The following is a 20,046-nucleotide window of genomic DNA, read 5'->3' as shown; positions in this document are numbered from 1 at the left end:
TAAAAGTGAAGGAACTTAAAATAATAGAGGTTAAATAAAAAAAAGTTATCGCCTTGACAAATAAAAATTGCATGAAAGCGAACGACTTCCAAAATATAATATCTAACATAAAAAAATTAAACAAATGACATTCAAAAGCTAACGAAACAAATCATCATAATTTCGGGACTGCAAGTGTAACCAACATTGGGTTGTATCTTTGCATTAGGCTAAAAGAAACTAGACAAATGATATCAACACCACAATTTCTCCCAAATTATTTAGGCACACGTTTGTGAGTCATCTCACTTATATCTTATTCAATATCTACTATTCCTTTCATTGTAGAACTTTAACTCTTATTTTACACGGTAACATATCTCCCTCAAGTGTGACATTCTCTGTGTCCGTAATTACGTGACATAGCCAAATAAGGTCAAACCGTTGTACAGCATGATCAAAAAGGTAGATTAATGGTAATTTACTAAAAGTGTGTTTATGTTCCTTTATTTCATGAGAAGAGATCAAAGAAATTAGAAGATGAAAAATAAATTTGAGATTGAGAGAACTGATACCGGTTAAAAAAAATAAGAATTGTGTATTTTGTCCATGAGGTTATAAAGAACGAAGTAAGTTGCAAGTGATTTTATGAAATTGTTGAAGGAGTTGAAGATTTTTGTGTAATTAATTTACCAAAAAGTTAGATTGCGTTAAAAAAACTAATTTACCAAAAAGTTAGATTCGGGTAAAAAAACGCAATATATAAAGAATTTACTAAGCACATATTTTGTTAACTCAGCATAACACTTAAGTGTTTATCTATGGTTAAATTCCACCAAAGATCAAAGGATAAGGAATTTAATATCTTAGAGATTGATTAAAAAATATTGTATGAAAGTGAACAACACCCAAAAACATAAATTTGATATAAAATTAAATAATTGGCATCCCAAAACTAACGAAACCGTTTATCGTAATGTTGAGAGTTCTAAGGGTGTCTACAGTAGATTGGACTATCACATTAGGCTAAGTGAAACCACACAATTGTGATTGACATCACATCATTATCCAAAACCTTAAAGAATTAGGTGTATTGATCATCTTACTTATATGTTTCTCAACGTCTACTTTGGCATCCAATAATGTGGAACTTTAAGTCACAATTTACACATGAACATATATCTCTAAAGTGTGAGACTCAATGCGTCTGTAATTTGTTGATAGTCAAATAAGGTTAGGCGAAGGCACAACATGGTTAAAAAAATGGATTAATGGTGTTTTTGCGGAGGGAAGTTTGTGTTCCCATCTTTCATGAAACGAGAGAAATAAATTTATCAACATAAAATTAAATTAGAATATGAAAAGAAATTAGAACATGAAAGAAATGATAAGGAAAAAAAATAGTGTGTGATTTGTCCATGGAAGTATCGGAAATATAGCGAGTTACTGACAATTTTATGGGTCAGTTAAAAAGTGTTGGAAATTTAAGAGTAAATATTTCACCAAAAAATAGACTCGGTTAAAAAAACGCCACATCTTTATAAAATGTTTAATAATCATGTACTTTTTCAATTCAGCATAACACATTTGTATTTTTCCATTCGCATGTTCGTTCACCCAAAGACCAAATATGGAGGTATTTGATATAATATTGATTGGATAAAAAAATTGTATGAAAGCAAATGACATCCAAAAACTTATACTTGATATAAAAAGTTAAACAAATGAAATTCTAAAACTTAAAAAAAAATATTAATGTTTAGAGTTCAGAGGGAGTCTACAATGGGTTGGACCATCACATTTGACTATGAGAAACTCCACAAGTGATATTGACAGCACATCTTCGCGTAAAATCTTAAGAAATTAGGTATATTGTTCTTCTCGCTTATACGTTACTCAATGTATATTATTGCACACAAGTTTAACTCACTATAATGTTTAGAGTTCTGAGGGAGTCTACAATGGGTTGGACCATCACATTTGACTATGAGAAACTCCACAAGTGAGATTGACATCACATCTTTGCGTAAAATCTTAAGACATTAGGTATATTGTTCTTCTTGCTTATATGTTACTCAATGTATATTATTGCACACAAGTTTAACTCACATATGAAACATAAACATCTCTCCCTTAAGTGTGAGACTATTATGTATGTGATCTGGTGAGATATCACATAAGGTTTGAGACACGATATGGTAAAAAAAAGTGGGTTGGCGGCAGTTTCATAGAGGGGTGTTTGTTTCTTTCTTTCATGAGAAGAGATAAAGTAAATTATAAAAGAAAAGAAGATTAAAAATGAATTTGAACTTGATAGAAATGAAAAGAGAAAAGAAAAAAAAATAAGGAGTGTGCGTTTTATTCGTGAGAGCATAGGAAACATAATGAATTGCTGGTGATTTTATGGATTTGTTGAAGAAGTTGAATATTACTGGGCAATTATGCTACCAAAATATTAGATTTATTGAAAATATGTACATCTATTTAAAATGTCTAACGAATATGTATTTTGTCAACTCATCATACATATACATTTTTCCATTGCAAGATCCCATGAAATACCATAAGTGAAGGAATTTGAAATGACAAAGGTTATTTTTTTTGTGTGCATGAAAGCTAATCACATTCAAAAACTAAAATTTAAGATGAAAAATTAAACAAATGACACTCAAAAAATAACGAAACAAATCATCACATTAGGATAGGATCCTACAATGGATTGTATTATCACATTAAGCTAAGATCAATCACAAAAGTGAGATTCACATCCTATCTTCTTTCAAAGTCTTAAGGCATTATGTATATGAGTCATTTCACTTATATGTTTCTCACATCTACTCTTGCATACAATACGGAATTTTAACTCACATTTGAGACATTAACATCTCTCCATTAAGTGTTAGGATCTTTGTGTCTGTAGTCCACCACCAAGAACAACTCTCGATCCCCCACAACGTTGAACCCGGATGTGATACCACCGTTGGGCTTTCTGTGGGAGCCTACGTTGATGTAGATCGACAATTTGGATAAAGAGAAACCACACAAGTGATAATGATACAACCAAAACTCCATCTAAAATTTTAAGTAACACCTGATACATCACAATATTCCCTCCATCAAATATAACGACATTCTAGCCCGTGCTTGGCACGGGTGTCCATGCTAGTTTTAGTAAAATATAAAAAGGGATAAAGGGGCATTTCAAATTGAAGTAGTTATAATATTTTTTTGAAGAAATTAAAGTAGTTATAATATAATTCATATGAATTATCCTTATAAATGTTTTTATACTTTTACTCCCTCCGTCCCTTAATGTAACCCCCCTTTGCATTTTTCACATTTCTTAATAAAAGTTGTCAGTGTAATTAATGTGTCTGTTTTGTGTATTAATATTACCAAATTGTCATTTGTTTGTATGTGTATTAAATTTGACTATTCATATTTCAAGACAAGTTAGTAGTATTAATTAGGGGTATGTTTAGGAAAAAAGTAATAAATGCATCTAATAATTTGAAAAAGGGGTTACATTTAGGGACAAAAATAAAATAAAATGGGTGATTACATTAAGGGACGAAGGGAGTAGAACATTACAATCAATAATATGTGTAATTTTAAAAATAGTTACGACAATGATCAAATGTTTTAGTGAACTAATGCTTATAATCGATTGATAATGTGAAAATTATATTTATTTATTTTTGCACAAAAGAGGGTGAAACCTAAAAGAAACATAATTAATTAAAGGGTCATGTTAACTTGTGCCCTAAGGGCACAAGTTAAGGATCTAAAAGAAGAATTAAAACATGTGTCTTGTATTGAAAAAATAAGTTTTTATGCTTTTAAGAGATTGAATGCACGATTTACAAAATTAAGTTTCTACTTTTGGCTTCTAAACTTGTGCATCAAGGGCACAAGTTAACATTAAATGAGTTAACCAACATTCCTAGACATACAGGTCTTGAAAATGTCATATAAAAGAAGACTATTAAGCTCACTATTAAGGGTCTCCAATACAATTGAAGCCATCATAAGACTAAAATTAGCAAGTCAATCAACACTTCTATTTTCTTCTAGTCAAGTATGATGAACTTGAATGCGCCAAGTACGATTCAGTTTTTTTTAGGTCATGCTAACCGGTGCCCCCGAGACACTGGTTAAGCATACCAAAAAAGAAAATTATTACCATAAAAGAAAACTGTTTTTGACATTTTATAAATTAATTACACAATTTCAATGCATTAACTACTATATAATTTACTTTTTAGTATGCTTAACCAGTGCCCCGGAGGCACCGGTTAGCATTTTTTTTTTAATATGCCGAATCAACAAATGGGTAGTCACATAAATCTTGCACTTGTTTGTTACAATGTCAATCAGCAATTTAGAGCAAGATCAAAACCTATGTTCAAACCTCATGTTTCTGAATTAAGAGCATCACAGGTACCTATTTTACGCATAAATCTTTTGAGCTATTTGGCATAGGAGTCATGAAAAAGACCGTCACAACCCACATGATTTCCATTTTCTTTGCAAGATCCATCACAATTTAGTTTGACCCATCCCTATTAAGAACATTTATGACCAATGAAGACGATTTCAATGTGTCGAGGGGCCAATTTGAAGATGATTTCAATGTGTCGAGGGGCCAATTTGAAGATGATTACACGTGCAACTTCGATAGTGTAAAAACTCATTAAACCCACCTTGTGTGTATAAATCAAATCACAACTATTATTAAAAAGATCATATTTCATAATAAAAATATCTCATTTCATCTCCATATTTTACGGTTAGAAATATAATAAACTTCATCATTTCACCATATTTTGTCATCTGAATTTTTAAAATAATTTGTCCAAATATTCATCAATTCTCAATTTTTGAGTGAAAAAGAAAAACAAACAAAGGGGTTGGATAATTTAATTGATTTGAGCTAAGAGATAAGAAGATAGAAGTTCTGGGTTCAAATTCGAACAAAAAATTAAATATTAAACTAACAACTAATTATTAACATTTTTCCTAAAAAAAAATAAAATTACTATGATTTGTCATTATAAAAAAAAAAAAAAAAAATTAAGGACTACTTTGAAGTTTAAATAAAAATGGTTGAAACTTCAACATTACACATTTATTAACTAATGACTAAATTAAAGGTGGAATTGAATTTCCAGTTTCAATTACTTAAGTTTTAACCACCAACTACTTATTTTTTTTTTTTATGAAACCACCAACTACCTCTTATGGGCACCTTATCATGATATATATTTTTTCCTTGAGTATACTCTATTCTATTGGCACCGCTATTCTACTCCCTTTATTTTGTTTGTTCTTTGATTTGATGGTAGTTTTGTCTTGCATCTAAATCTATTGTTGTTGTTCGTGGTTATTATGGTTGTTGTCATTGATATTTACTCCATATTTGAGTTTAGAGAAATGATATTTGTACAATCATTTTTTGACAACTTTTAGACAACTTTCTCTCTCATACTCATATTATATTCTTACTCTCTCTTTTCTTTTTTCTCTCTCCATTGTTTTTGACCAATGAAAAGAGAGAAAAAAAGAGGTTGTCATAAAAGTTGTTAGTTCAAATATCATTGCTCTTGAATTTATTGGTGTAATTTTGCATTAGCGAATTCACAACACTTTGTACAACTCAAATACTCCCTCTGGTCCTTTTTATTAGAAACAAAAGTGAGAATTTTTTTGGTCTTTTTTATAAGAAATATTGACCAAGTTTCAAGTATGTTTGAAGCTAAATTTCATTTGTGTCCTTATTTATTATGAGAGAGAATATTAAAAGTAAGTAAGTTAGTGGAATAAAAAGTAATTAATTTAGGGGTATTCGTGGAATTTTTTTAAATGTAGAGGTGTATTAAATGAATATGACTATTTTCAATGTATTTCCTTGGTCTTGAAGTTTTATGTGTTTTATTTCTTGTATAAAGGACCAGAGGGAGTACTCCCTCCGGTCACATTTATAAGCAAAAAAGCACTTTTTAGATTCATTCAATACTTAATGTATTTGGTCAATATAGAGACCAAATACATTATGTATTCAATGAACTTTTTTTTTTGAAGGAAATGTATTCAATGAACTTAGAAAGTACATTTTTGCTTATAAATGTGACCGGAGGGAGTAAAACGTAAGCTGTGTTTTTTTTGTTTTTTGATAATAAAAAAATTGTGTTATCTTCGACACTCAAAATTTGACCTCATATTCCAACACATCATATAAATAAATAGTGTGGACCTCAAATACAAAGAAAGAGAAGTAACATAAAATAACTGTAAATATGTGGTATATATTTTTTTTACAAGAAAAACATGTAAACCGACATCACCAAATCGCCATAATGTATATTAATGTTTTTTTCCTTCTTTTTTGGTGGTGGCCGAGATTTAAACCCCGAACCTTGCATGTTCAAACCAACTGAGCTAAACTCATGATTTTTTTTTTCTTCTAATAAGGACATATCCTTTTCTTTTTAATAATTTTAAGGACGCAGCTATGAATGTTAGATTTCGTGTAAAAGGACATTTCTCTAAAACATTTATAAAACGAAACATATTTTTTATTTCGATTATGATTTATTTATAACGAAATAGATGAGGTACAACGTGGGGATTGAATAAAAGCAACAATAATAATGAGTTGGTGGTACTGAATCACTAGAACGGTGCGGTGGTGGGGCGTTTAGGGTAGCAATCAATTTCATTTCCTTCCACTACGGTATATACGTCATAATATCCTTTTTGAAAGAAAGTGAAATATTGCCTTTTAAGAATTATTAATAATTTTCTTAAAAAAAAGAAAAGAAATATGAATAATTTATCAATGAAAATATAAAACTTTACAGCTAGATGATAAGGCTTGCTCGACCGTAGATTTTACTATACTAGACAATAGACATTTTCATATGAGTTCGAAAAGATAAATGTGGATCTCAGTTTCATTTGATGGTTTGTCCTTTTATCTAAAGCTAAAAAAAAGTCGCAAGTGATTTTTATAAACTTTTTTTTTTTTTTTTGTAATTTATAAACTATCTTTCACTTAGATTACAAATTTATTTGTGTTTAGATAAATTTTGAAGCAAATAAAAATCCTTGCTCTAACTCCATTTAATTGCCACAATTCCTTTTCAATTGGACTTCCATTGTCATCGTCTCCTTTTCTTTATGACCTAAGAGAATGTTGTAAGAGAGTGTTGAAACATAGTGAAACTTAACGTATGTTTGGTTCAGCTTTTACATCCTTAGGATAAAATAATTCTAGCAATCCCAAAAGGTAAAACTAATAATTCCAATATGTTATCCCTAAAAAAATAATTCTGATATGATTAGTTCAACTTCTCATAATCAATTCTCATCTCAAGTAATTCGGATTGAAGTTACAATATATAGCTTTTGAGTTACTCAGAATCAATTGTGCATTAAATTTTATATTTTGGTTATTACAACCCATTATTTTCCTTTTCTGCCCTTAATCAATTCTCATTCCCTTTTGTTTTTTTTTTGATCAAAATGGAAGGAGTTGGATCAAAACTATCCAAACAACATTCATTTTGTTTAATCAATTCAGCATTATCGCAGAACTCAATTATGTTTTAAAAAATAGTGTTTTTTTCAAAAAAAATCCAAAACAAACAGACCCTATATCTAAACATAAATCAATTTTGTTTAACTCAATTATGTCAAAATCAATTCTGACAGAATCAATTTCATTCATCGTAGAACCAAACACACACATATATGACATTTTCAAGAAATCTCTATCCTTAGCTATCTACTTTAAATTTTTTATTAAATATATATATATATATAGACACACACACAAGAGGGGGCCAAACCAAAACCTTCCAAATAAAAAAGGCAAAAAACTTAAGATGTACACTTAAAATTTAAACTCGAAACTTTAGAGTTATCTATACAAGTTTGAAATAATTTTTATCACTATATTTCTAAACAACTCTAGATTACTATGATCCCGTTTCCACATAAATCACACACACACACACATATATATATATATATATATATATATATTTTAAAGATTTGCAAGTGATATTTACAAACAAATTTTTGCCACAATTACAAATTTACTTATAGCTGAGTAAATCAAATCGTTCAAAGTTATTTATCTAGAAAAAGTCCAAGTTAAAACCCCTGCTTTAACCCTCTCTAATTGCCACGATTCCTTCCCCAATTGGAGTTCCATCTTCTCCTCGTGCCACTATAGGCTATAACAGTCTTATAAAATTAAGACAACGCTATATATAATAGTCAGAGTCAGACATGGGGACTCTTTCCAGTTCAGACCCACACACACATATTGTTCCTTGATTCCTTCCTTCATTCATTATTATTATTCTCCTTTATTATTATTATTATTTTTATTTCCCATTTTTTTCTATTTAAACTTTTTGTCCCCAAGTGGAAGTGGTTTTATTTGCTTTCTCCCGCAGAAAAGAACCAACACCAACACAGCACCACAGAAGAATCATCTTCAAACAAAATAAAAATAAAAATGGAATCATCGCCATCATCAACGACGGAAGATTCAAAGAAGATACATGTTCGTTCATCACTCGTTCAATCAATTCGCGGCTGCGGTCTCTCCGGTATGCGTATTGACAAAGAAGACTTGAAGAAGCAGCTTACTATGCCACAGTATCTTCGCTTCGCAATGCGTGATTCCATTCGTCTTCAAGATCCTTCCGCCGGCGAAACTCGTTACCGGAATCGTGCTGAAGGAGAAGACTCCGCTGCTCCGACTTCACCTATGGTTGTTTTCATCAATGCTCGTAGCGGCGGCCGTCATGGTCCTGCTCTTAAGGAAAGACTCCAGCAACTCATGAGTGAAGAACAGGTACTCCTTCATGCTTTGTTTGAATTGAATTGAATTGAATTTTACTGAACAGAGTTGATCGTGAAATTGTAGTTGTTGTTATTGGATCTAGCTAAGGAGATTATGAAATTAGTGATGATGATAAGTGTTGTTTTCAAGGATTGATTGAAGTTGAATTTGTCAATTGCTGCTGCATGTGTTTTTGTTGTTTAATTTTTGTTTTTCATTTATGACGTTGTGATTGATGTTATGTTGAAATTTGCAGGTTTTTGATCTTGCTGACGTGAAGCCTCATGAATTTGTATTGTATGGATTGGCTTGTTTGGAGATGTTGGCTGGTCTTGGTGATTCTTGTGCTAAAGAAACTCGTGAAAAACTCAGGGTTATGGTATGTTTTTAGGAGCACTGGCAGTGTAAAATGCAGTTTACACTGTACAGTATATATATATAATTGCATTGCATAAGTTACTGTTATTCTTGTTCATCGAATTATCAGTAATTTTAGCGACAAAACTTTGTTTCTGAGTTTGATCTCTTCCTGTTTGTTGTGCATGCTTAATTAAGAAAAATGGGTAGTTATTATTATTTTTTTTTTGTTGACAAAGGGTAGTTATTATAATTAGAAAGATGAAGTATGATTTACAAGGGAATGGTATGTAGTTATTTTAAATTGAAAAAATGGGATTGAATGTCAGAGATGATAGTTAGCTGCAACATGCGTTGCTCTGTTAATATGTGATGAGTTCAAATATTAGATATCAAACATCGATTACTATTGTAGAAGTTAGATTGGATAAAGGAAACTGGTTGATTGGACAGGTTGCTGGAGGTGATGGTACAGTTGGCTGGGTGTTAGGATGTCTTACAGAACTTCACCAGCTAGGCCGAGAGCCAGTTCCTCCGGTTGGGATCGTACCACTTGGGACAGGAAATGATCTGTCTAGGAGTTTTAACTGGGTAAGCATGCATATGCTTGGAAATGGTGGTTAAATGCCTGTTGCATCTACTATGCTCATTATCTTTTTTTGATCTTTATCAGGGTGGTTCATTTCCTTTTGCTTGGAAGTCAGCAATCAAAAGAACTCTTCAAAAGGCTAGTGCTGGGTCAGTTCATCGGTTGGATAGGTATGGTATGTGTTTTTTGTTTACCGAGTTTATTAAATGGATTTGGCGTTCAGCGTTAGTCCTTAGTACTTTCATGGAAAATATGAGGATAGTAAATTAAAAATTCTCTTTGCAACTTCCATGTCCACATAGATAGGCCTCTATATATTTATAGAATTTTGATTTATAAGGGGATATAATTAGTTCTGGTTGCTATGCAATTCATATATAAATCTTGTGTATTTTTTTTTCTTTCTTTTCAATGTAGTTGGCGACTTTCCATTTCAATGCCTGAAAGCACAACCGTTAAACCACCATATTGTTTGAAGCCAGCAGAAGAGTTCACTCTTGACCAGGTTGTGGGTTTGTTTTTAATATCATTAATTTATTTTAGCACTGTAGTATGAAGTGGTTAGAATTCTTTTGTAATGGCAGCGTATCCTTGAGCCTAGAAATTTGGGTCCAAATGCATATACCTCATACACAGGTAGCAAATGATCAGGTCAATGTTAGTCTGGTGATGTGTAAAGTTTTTCATGAAGCCATGGCTCAGGAATACTTACCACCACTGACACTTGATTGTAGGTTCTATTATATATGTTTGTGATGGCTTAACTCATATTCCTGTTTTATACTATAAATTTTAATTATTGTATATTTATAATGCACTTTGCCCTATATTCATATAACTGGCCTTGTCATGTTTTTTTGGAGTGCCATGGTTGTGTTTGGGCTTCTACTTTTTCCTCAAAATTATTCTCTCATAGTTATACAAGTTAAACTGTAAAATATAGTGTCTGGCTATAAGCACAACGATGTTGAATTGCTACGAAGTTATTTTAAGACATTTGTTCCTGAGGTTTCAGTTCAAGTCATGAACTGATCCATTGTGGGATAACTCATCAGTTTCTTTGATATACATATGTCATTTTCAAAGCAAGCGCTAACTTGAAAAACTAATAAATTAATATGCAACACTTTGTTATGGTTTGTGCAATTTAAGTTGACTTATTGACTATGGAATAGATTGATAATCACACTTATTTTATTTATATATTTATTTATTTATTTACCCGTGTATATTAAATTCTTGCGCATTTCATTTTTGGGTTCTGATTTCTGAATTGTTGTTTCCAGTACACTCAACTTGCTAAAATGCAGTGTTTAGTTTGTAACAGGCGTCAAAGTATTTGAGTCTATATGCCGCTTTTACAATTAGTTTTAAAAAAAATTCATTCAATTATTTGCCTTTTGTGTTGTACTATTATATATGGAGTTTTTTTTTTTGTACACAGGGCATAGAAATTGAGGGAGAACTGTCTGATAAAGTTAAAAGTTATGAAGGCGTGTACTATAATTACTTCAGCATAGGTACTTTGATCTATACATTCAGTGTTGTTGCCTAAAATGGATATCAGTGAGTTGATATCATCATGTCTATTTTGATGCCTTAGATGGTAGTTGAGAATAATCATAGAGATTCGAGAACGAAGTTTCTATACATGATGAGTATACCATATGTTAATTCCATAAAACATTGTTTTGAAGACAAATTACTCTATGCCTGGTAATCATGTATCGTGGAGTTACTGGTTTATCATACTTGCTGCACATATTTTTCATCCTTTTTTTACACGACTTATTTTTTTCGTCTCCAGTGTTTAGCTTTTGGGGACTAAAATATTTTTTGCAACATCAGCTTCAGATGTTCAAGCAAGCTGTGGCATGACGGCCTTTGGGATTTCCTCATTGAATTGAAATGAGGATTCCTTGTACCTTAGATTTTGTTATTTTGGTTTCCCTCCTGCTTTTGTGTATAAGTGAGTGTGTATGTATCATGAAGACACTTAGAATGTGACAAGTTTTCTAGGCTTAGGGTGTCAATTTTGGATGGAAATCTATTCAGATGCCTCAAATTTGTATCTTCAATCTGTATTTCTGAGCAGTCTTATAATTTCTCGCTATATTTTACAGGAATGGATGCACAAGTGGCTTATGGCTTCCATCGTCTACGCGATGAAAAACCCTACCTTGCAAGTGGTCCAATTGCAAACAAGGTATTTGATCACTGGAGCAATTGGATGTCTTTTATAAATTCGGTTATCTTGCTTGCTTTAGTTTATTTAATGTTACATTTTTGAGCCAGCAATCTTTATAGGTGAACACAATGGTACCCATGGAGTTTGGTTGGGTATGTACCCATTATCCAATCATTGAACGCCATGTCATATTTTTATATTAATTTATATTAAAATAAATTCAAAAGTTAACCAAATTTTGCCTACGGGTACCGGTACCCAACCAAACTCCAAGGTACCTAGGAATTTACCATCTTTATATTTTTCAGTGAACTTGGTTACCACAAACGTTTTGATATTGGTGTTAAAAGTCAAATAGCTATGAAGTCTCCTCAAATGATATAATTTTATTCAATAAAAGATTTCTTTTTGGCTGCAGATTATTTATTCTGGTTACAGTTGTACTCAGGGCTGGTTTTTCACACCTTGTACAAGTGATCCAGGTCTAAGGTAGGACCTGCCAACTAAAGTAGTTTTATCCTTGCGATAAATCTGAAAAAGAAAAAAGTTATTGTGATGAATTTTGCTTGTTTTTTCACCTTATGTGAAGTAGATATTGATACACACTTGAATGACACATGCCAAATTCTTGAACATTTCCATTCTGCTAGGATATGCCAATCTGTCAATTTACGTATTTTGTCATTAGATTCTCCTTTCAATCTGTCAATCCGTGATGCAGCCGCTTGGGTCATGATCTACGATCATAGGAATACCTTGTAGATATTTAACATCGGTGTTGATAATTAATAACGGCAGAGAAGAATTGGTACAGTTTAATTTTTCCATTTCCCTCCCTCAATATCTTGGGGGATATGCCAATCTGTCAATTTACGAATTTTGTCATTAGATTCCCCTTTCAATCTGTCAATCTGTGATGCAGCCGCTTGGGTACCTTGTAGATATTTAACATCGGTGTTGATAATTAATAATGGCCGAGAAGAATTGATACAGTTTAATTGTTCCATTTCACTCCCTCAATTTTTTGGGGGATATGCCAATCTGTCAATTTACGTATTTTGTCATTAGATTCCCCTTTCAGTCTGTCAATCCGTGATGCAGCCGCCTGGGTCATGATCCACAATCATATACCTTGTAGATATTTAACATCGGTGTTGATAATCAATAATGACAGAGAAGAATTGATACAGTTTAATTTTTCCATTTCACTCCCTCAATTTCTTGGGGGATCATTTTGCTTGCTCGAAAAGGGGTCTCATTCTTTCCCCAATTTCTTGGGAGAGCTTTTTGCTTCCTCGAAAAGGGATTGTACCAGATGTTGCTTGTAATAAAAAAAAGATTATTTAATTTGTGCACCTAGAACGGTCTCCTTTTCTTATTGTATAAGAATCAGAAATATGAGGTGAGAAAAGGTCTCTTCTTTCTAGTACTCTTATATATCTGAAATAAATTCTTTTACTGACACATTAAGTAGTTATGGTTCATTTGTTTAACTTCACATGATTTGAACTTACAGTGCTATATAAATATCTACACTATTAAGCACCGGACAACAAACTTGTGACTAATGGTATCCACTTAGGACTGGTAAATTAGTATTTCCTGTCCAAATTGAATCGCATTCTAGTCTTCTAGTATCCTCTTCTGTATCCTACACGATCATTGTTTCTTAGTTTGTGAAGAAGAAACTAAGACACTGTTAAAGTTATGGCAACAAACCTGTGATCTGCACAGTTTCTCACTAGGGATTTCAGCATGGTTGGATGCAGTACAAGTTATCTTCATTTGTAGATATGAAAGATTAACTTGGATTTTCAATAGAAGTTATGCTGAAATTCATTTCCATGTGACTGAAGAAATGGTTTCTTTAAAATATAGCATGCAGTGCTTTTTACGGTAGTTTCAAAGAAAGTTTTAATTGAGAAATATTTATGGTTAAAACAAGAAAGATGACTTATGTACTATGTAGTTATCAGAGAAGATCAAATTTACTTTCTAGCCATTTGATCATTTTGCTTCTTTTCAGAGGATTTGTACCTGGCTGGATATTAATATAATTCTCAGCAACTCGGGTTTGATAATCTGCAAAAAATAATAAGCATTGTAAGTAGTTGATTAGGTTTCCAAAAATAAATGAGATGTACATTGTCATCCTTTCAGTTTGACCTGTGGGGTCTGCATCTCCCATAGCGTTTTTCTGTCCAGTGTTCTAACGGCAAATGATTTAGTGTTAGCCTGCAGAAAGATTAGTTTATGTTGAAACTCATTTCCAAGTGGCTAAAGAGATGGTTTCTTTAGCATATAGCATGCAGTGTTATGCCATTTATGGTAGGATTCACATAAAGTCTTAATTGTGAAAATGATATGTTATCATTATCAAATTTATCTTCAGGGAAATCTTTCATTTTCTTCTTTTAAGAGGATTTGAGATATGTTGAAACCCATTTCTATGTGTTGGTAATTCCACCTTTATTGCGGTCCACCCCTAGTCGCCTAAATTGCGGCCTTTGGTTTGCCTTCATTGCAGCCTCCAACACCTTCATTGTGTTGGCTTTGAGGGGGTGGATTTAGTCACTCTTGAGAAGAGTTTATAAAGAGGAGGCACTCCTCACCTTACAAGCCGGTTTTGTAAGGATGAGTTAGGCCCCAAAATTCAACACTATGTGAATTGACAGATGGGTTCTTTAGCATACGTGCAGTCTCATTGTTGGTAAATTAACAGCAAACCTTAATAGAGAAAATTATATGGTTAAATCCAGAATGATGATGTTTGTCGTCATTAGAGAAGATCAAATTTACCTCCAGGGAAATTGTTCATTTTCTTCTTGTAAGAGGATTTGGGATATAGTAACCGGGCTGATAGTTGTCATAAAACTTTTGGTATGGTTCTAACTGACATGGATTTACCATTTAATATGAAAAGTCTTGCTAACGAGTGCCCCCGGGGCACTCTTTAAGCGTTCCAAAATAAGAAATTATTCTTTAAAAAAGTCAAATATTTCGATTTCCAATGCATTGAATACACACGTTTTCAAAAATACTTGCCACTTATAGTTCTTAAAGAGTGCCTCGGGGGCACTCGTTAGCATCTCCCCAATATGAATATGAATTTGGTTCCTCATATGTGTTTTCACTTTTTTGATGTGTATTTTTGCTTTAAGAATTAGGAATGATTTGTCTAATTTATAGATTTTAAGTATTTCCTTTTTCTTGTGATTTGGGTTCATGTCCCCGTACTTTTTGTACCTTTTCTAATTTTTTTAAGTATAAATTGTGGTACATTTGCTGGTTAATGAGAGTGGTGCCAACATAGTTGGGATGACTCTCATTTGCCTTTGCATGCCATTTTGTTTTTTTTAAAAACGTGTATCTTTTGCCTTAAAAAAACCTTTTCCTATATGGATATGATTTTTGTATTTTGGATAATAAGGACAATGGCTGTACTTACCTTACTTAGAGTATCCTCACTATATTCATAAACATCCTTTCTGATATTAGGGGACTAAGAAATATTTTGCGGATGCATATCAAAAGGGTTAGTAGCTCAGAGTGGGAACAAGTTGCAATTCCTAAAAGGTGTGTTTCTTATCCTAAAGCATAGTTTCTGTTCTTTATTATCGACTGGTAAACAAATTAATTTTCCAAACTAGCATTATTACCTTTTTACCATGTTATAGTTGTTAGAAATTGTGCATTTCTTCATTACTCATGGTTTTGGCAAACAAATTAATTTTCCAAACTAGCATTATTACCTTTTTACCATGTTATAGTTGTTAGAAATTGTGCATTTCTTCATTACTCATGGTTTTGGCTTCCTGTTTTAATTCTGCAATTCTAATTTTTAGTTTACTGCCTAATGAAGGCAATATCTTTTGTGAAGTTTTTGGTTTTATAATGTTTGTTGATTCCTTTCAGTGTAAGGGCAATAGTTGCTTTGAATCTTCATAGCTATGGAAGTGGAAGAAACCCATGGGGTAAACCGAAACCCGAATATTTAGAGAAGGTATTGTATTCGTGTAGCTTGAGATAATACTGGTTGAAGTGATCATTTGAAAGCTATCCTACTCATGTGGGGATGATAATTGAACCCATATAAAGGGCTACCTGTTAAAATTACTCATGATTACTAGGATTCTTACCCATCAAATGGGTCCTACAGTCTATGCCTGAGTTATTTTCCACAAACTTTTGTGGGTATATATGCTGGTCTGAGTCTGAGTACTAATTTACTAATTTCCCGGCCCAAACAGTATGTTTAATTCGTTTATATTTAAGATTTAAATGATTTTTTTTAATAATTTTCAAATTTAAGTTTACACTTTAGTTAATGTTGTTTATTTTATAGTTAATTTAACATTAAGATTTTAGTTTGTAAAAAAACTTGTAATAGATATCTGTGCAATGTACGGTGCGACATTAGGCTAAAATAATATAGCTGTAAAGAGAACAAGCATAAAACACCTAAATTAAAACAAAAAGAGCAAAGACACATAGTATTCAAATATCAATTCACTCTATTTGTAAACAAAATCTTACTCAAGCTTTGGCAATATTTTAACAATGTCTAGTCAATGAAAAATACGTTTTATTATTTTATTTAACTAAAAACGTGGACAATGGGTTTCTGTCTGTCTGCACACAGAAATTCAGGTGTATGAATGTGGATATTCAAGTTTCAACTACCTTCTCTTTGCGCTACTCAGTGCTATTTCTACTCTCTTTTTAAATTTCTAGGAATATCCAATTATTGTATACATGTATAATATGTGTTACTCAATGACATTTATAGTGTTATTCAAATTTAACGATGTTTGACTGAATAAGCTTTTTGACGTACTTCCAGAAAGGCTTTGTTGAAGCTGATGTCGCCGATGGGCGCTTGGAAATATTTGGTCTAAAGCAAGGATGGCATGCATCGTTTGTCATGGTTGATTTGATCACTGCAAAGCACATTGCTCAGGTACCATAGTTTATTGATTGTGTTTTAAGGTAGATTGCTTGATTCTCAAATGCTCAGATGATTCCATCACTGCTTGTGTATGAGAGTGCACACTTCTTAATAATTACTTAAAGGTAAAATTGCTCATGTGATCCCTTGAGTTAATTTCACGTTAACCTAATTTCAGGTAATGTTTCAGTCCTTTGTCTTTTTTTTTTTCCCCCCCGATTTGATCCTTTACGTTTTTAAATGTCAACGTCGTTGTCCTTTTTTTAAAAAAAAAAATCCAAAACCCCACAAAATTTATCAAAAACCACAAAAAACTCTTATCTTCATAAAAAATCCCAGAAATGCAGAAACTTCTTCTTCTTCTTCTTCTTCATTGTCTCCAATCTCGATCTTTGTTATTTTCGTTATGTTAGGCAAAGGAAAACAAACAACTGTGGTACCCCTTTGGTTCAATCCTCAGATACGATCTAATACCGAATCAGAGAGCTTTGGTACCAACACTTGGTTTCTAGAATCCCTTTGGCACCAACACTTGGTTTTCCAACAACCCATAAACTAAAATCTTCAACCTGAAAAAAATTCCAAAAAAATGTCTTCATCTTATATCGAGCACAGTCGGTCGGCCCCAACAATTAAAGTAATTTTCTCAAATCCAGCCTTTACTCTTTGGTTTATTTCCTGCCCTAGTTTTCACCAATAGCTTTTAATCCAACCACACAATGTTATCCTTTTTTATTTTCCGCCCTACTTCTAACACTTCAAAGAAATCAGTGGGAAGGGGAAAATAAAAGTAGAACCCCATTGAGACTGGGTGTGTAGATTGTGGGACCAATAGAGAGAGCAGAAGCAATTGAGAGCTAATATGTGTGAATCTTACAATTTTGGGGTTCTGTTATTACCCACAAGGAATGAAATCTGGATTTTGTATGAAGGTCTATGTTTATTTATAAGTTTTCTGGGTTTCGGGATGAGTTTGCTAGGTTTTTAGATTTTTTTATGTATAAAAGGATAACAATGCCAATATTTAAAAACATAAAGGAGTAAAATGGGAAGAAAAAAAAGAAGATAAAGGACGAAAACATTATCTGAAATTAAGTTAAGGACCGCATGGACAATTTTGCCTATTTAAAAATACCACACTCTTATTTCTCAATTTTTGATTTAAAAATTCTTTCCAATTAGCGTTTGTGTTGATCATCTTCACTTTCTTGTAGATGCTGATAGATTATAATAGGATACTAGATATGGGCCTTAGTAAAGATATTATATTTGAAATATATAATAAAGACGAACTTCTGTTAAAGATATGGACCATGTCTAGTATCCTATCGCAAACACTTGGCTTTGTGAAATAACTATCTCTGAATGCTGAACTTCTGTTTACATCTTTCAGGCAGCAGCTATTCGATTGGAACTCAGAGGTGGAGGGTGGAAAAATGCCTATTTGCAAATGGATGGAGAACCCTGGAAACAGCCATTAAGCAAGGACTTCTCGACATTCGTGGAGATAAAGAGGGAGCCTTTCCAGTCACTTGTGGTTGATGGATCTTAGGTATGGGCTCACCTTTACATGAAAAATTTGAAACTACGAATCTTCCCCTTTTGCTGTGTTATTGTGAAAATTATAGTAGCTGTTTATGAATAGGGGAGAGTAATTCTTTGATGGTTTCCATAGATGGTTTTCGTGGAAGGCATGTGTATTATATGTTATCGTGGGTATTGGTGCTCATTTTTTATTTTTACGGAATTAATTATTATTGTAAAAAGATCTTATTCTTTTATTTTGATAAGGAAATCTTGTTTTCATCGTCTTTGGAGCGAGTTACATTACCAGCTATTCGTGGAATTGACTTAAAATGAAACGGTTGAAGAGAGCTTACATGTTTATGACTATATCCGTAGATTAAGCTCTGTTTGATGAGGGCTTACATGGTTACGACTATATCCGTAGATTAAGCTCTGTTTGGTGAGGCTTAACTATTATTAGATGCCTTGTATAAGCTCATTTTATTGGACTTGGATCATCCCCCAATTTCTCTCCTTCCCTCTTCTGACTCTCTATCACCCTCTTAATCATATTCTATCTCGTCATTAAAAAATGAAAAAATAACAACGAGAGAGTAAGTTAAGAGAGAGATAGAGTTAAGAGAGGATCTAAAATGCATGTGATTAACTAGTCAAGAGACCTGTGTGGTGTGTGCACGGGAGAATACTCTGGAAAATTTGGTTGTGTAACGCGTGTATTAAAGATAAGTAATATATATATATATATATATATATATATATATATATATATATATATATATATATATATATATATATATATATATATAGGGGATGTATCAAATGAGAGGAGTAGTTATTATGAGAGGGTGAGAGGACTCATTAATAGCCATTAGATTAAATTGGATGGTTCAGATTTAAAAGATCCATACACAATTAATTACACATGATTTTCTTTCCTTCTTTTCACTCCCTCGCGTCTCTCAGTTACCCCTTTCCTCCTTCTCCGTTGGTTTTCAGTTTTCACCTGTCTTCTCTCTCGAGCTCCATCGACCATCACTCAGATCCAATTTGCAGTTGCACTCATACAAAGTAATAACTAACTTCTCAACCTCTTGGAGTTTTTTTTCAATCAGTTTAAAAATAGAAATAATTCCATGCATAATTGATAGCAATTTTAGTGCTCAATGATGCATCTATGTTAAACTTAGGAATCTTGTTCTACTAATTTCAAAACTATATACAATTATTAAGTCAGAAAAACGTAAAGCTTCCATCGTAAAATAAAATAAGTGGAGTTGATTAAAAAATTAGAAATAAAAACATAGATACAAGAATTGGAGTATAGATTAAAAAACGTAAGCAAAAAATCCAAAAAGAGAACAATTGGAGAAGAATTGGTGCATCTGTAGTTCTGTACGTTTCCAATGGGTAACTGAGAGACGCAAGGGAGTGAAAAGAAGGAAAGAAAATCATGTGTAATTAATTGTGTATGGATCTTTTAAATCTGAACCTTCCAATTTAATCTAATGGCTATTAATGAGTCCTCTCACCCTCTCATAATAACTACTCCTCTCATTTGATACATCCCCTATATATATATATATATATATATATATATATAT

General features: G+C 32.3%; 1 protein-coding gene across 1 annotated transcript; it reads left to right on the top strand.

The window, feature by feature from the left end:
- Positions 1-8,430: 8,430 nt before the first annotated feature.
- LOC146903197 (diacylglycerol kinase 7-like) lies at positions 8,431-18,725 on the top strand. The gene is made up of 12 exons (XM_085731860.1): positions 8,431-8,848; positions 9,093-9,215; positions 9,647-9,784; positions 9,867-9,952; positions 10,200-10,287; positions 11,227-11,302; positions 11,906-11,988; positions 12,389-12,459; positions 15,469-15,546; positions 15,886-15,973; positions 16,814-16,930; positions 18,312-18,725. Exons 1-12 carry the CDS (start codon positions 8,507-8,509, stop codon positions 18,468-18,470), a joined length of 1,449 nt encoding a protein of 482 aa, XP_085587986.1. The 5' UTR covers positions 8,431-8,506; the 3' UTR covers positions 18,471-18,725.
- Positions 18,726-20,046: the final 1,321 nt, after the last annotated feature.

This window comes from Medicago sativa, chromosome 8 (genome assembly GCF_051527215.1).
Source record: "Medicago sativa cultivar Bolivia chromosome 8, Bolivia_mono, whole genome shotgun sequence".
NCBI lineage: Eukaryota > Viridiplantae > Streptophyta > Magnoliopsida > Fabales > Fabaceae > Medicago > Medicago sativa.
Note: the sequence above shows the minus strand (reverse complement) of the source record. Positions and strands in the feature narration are given on the sequence as shown.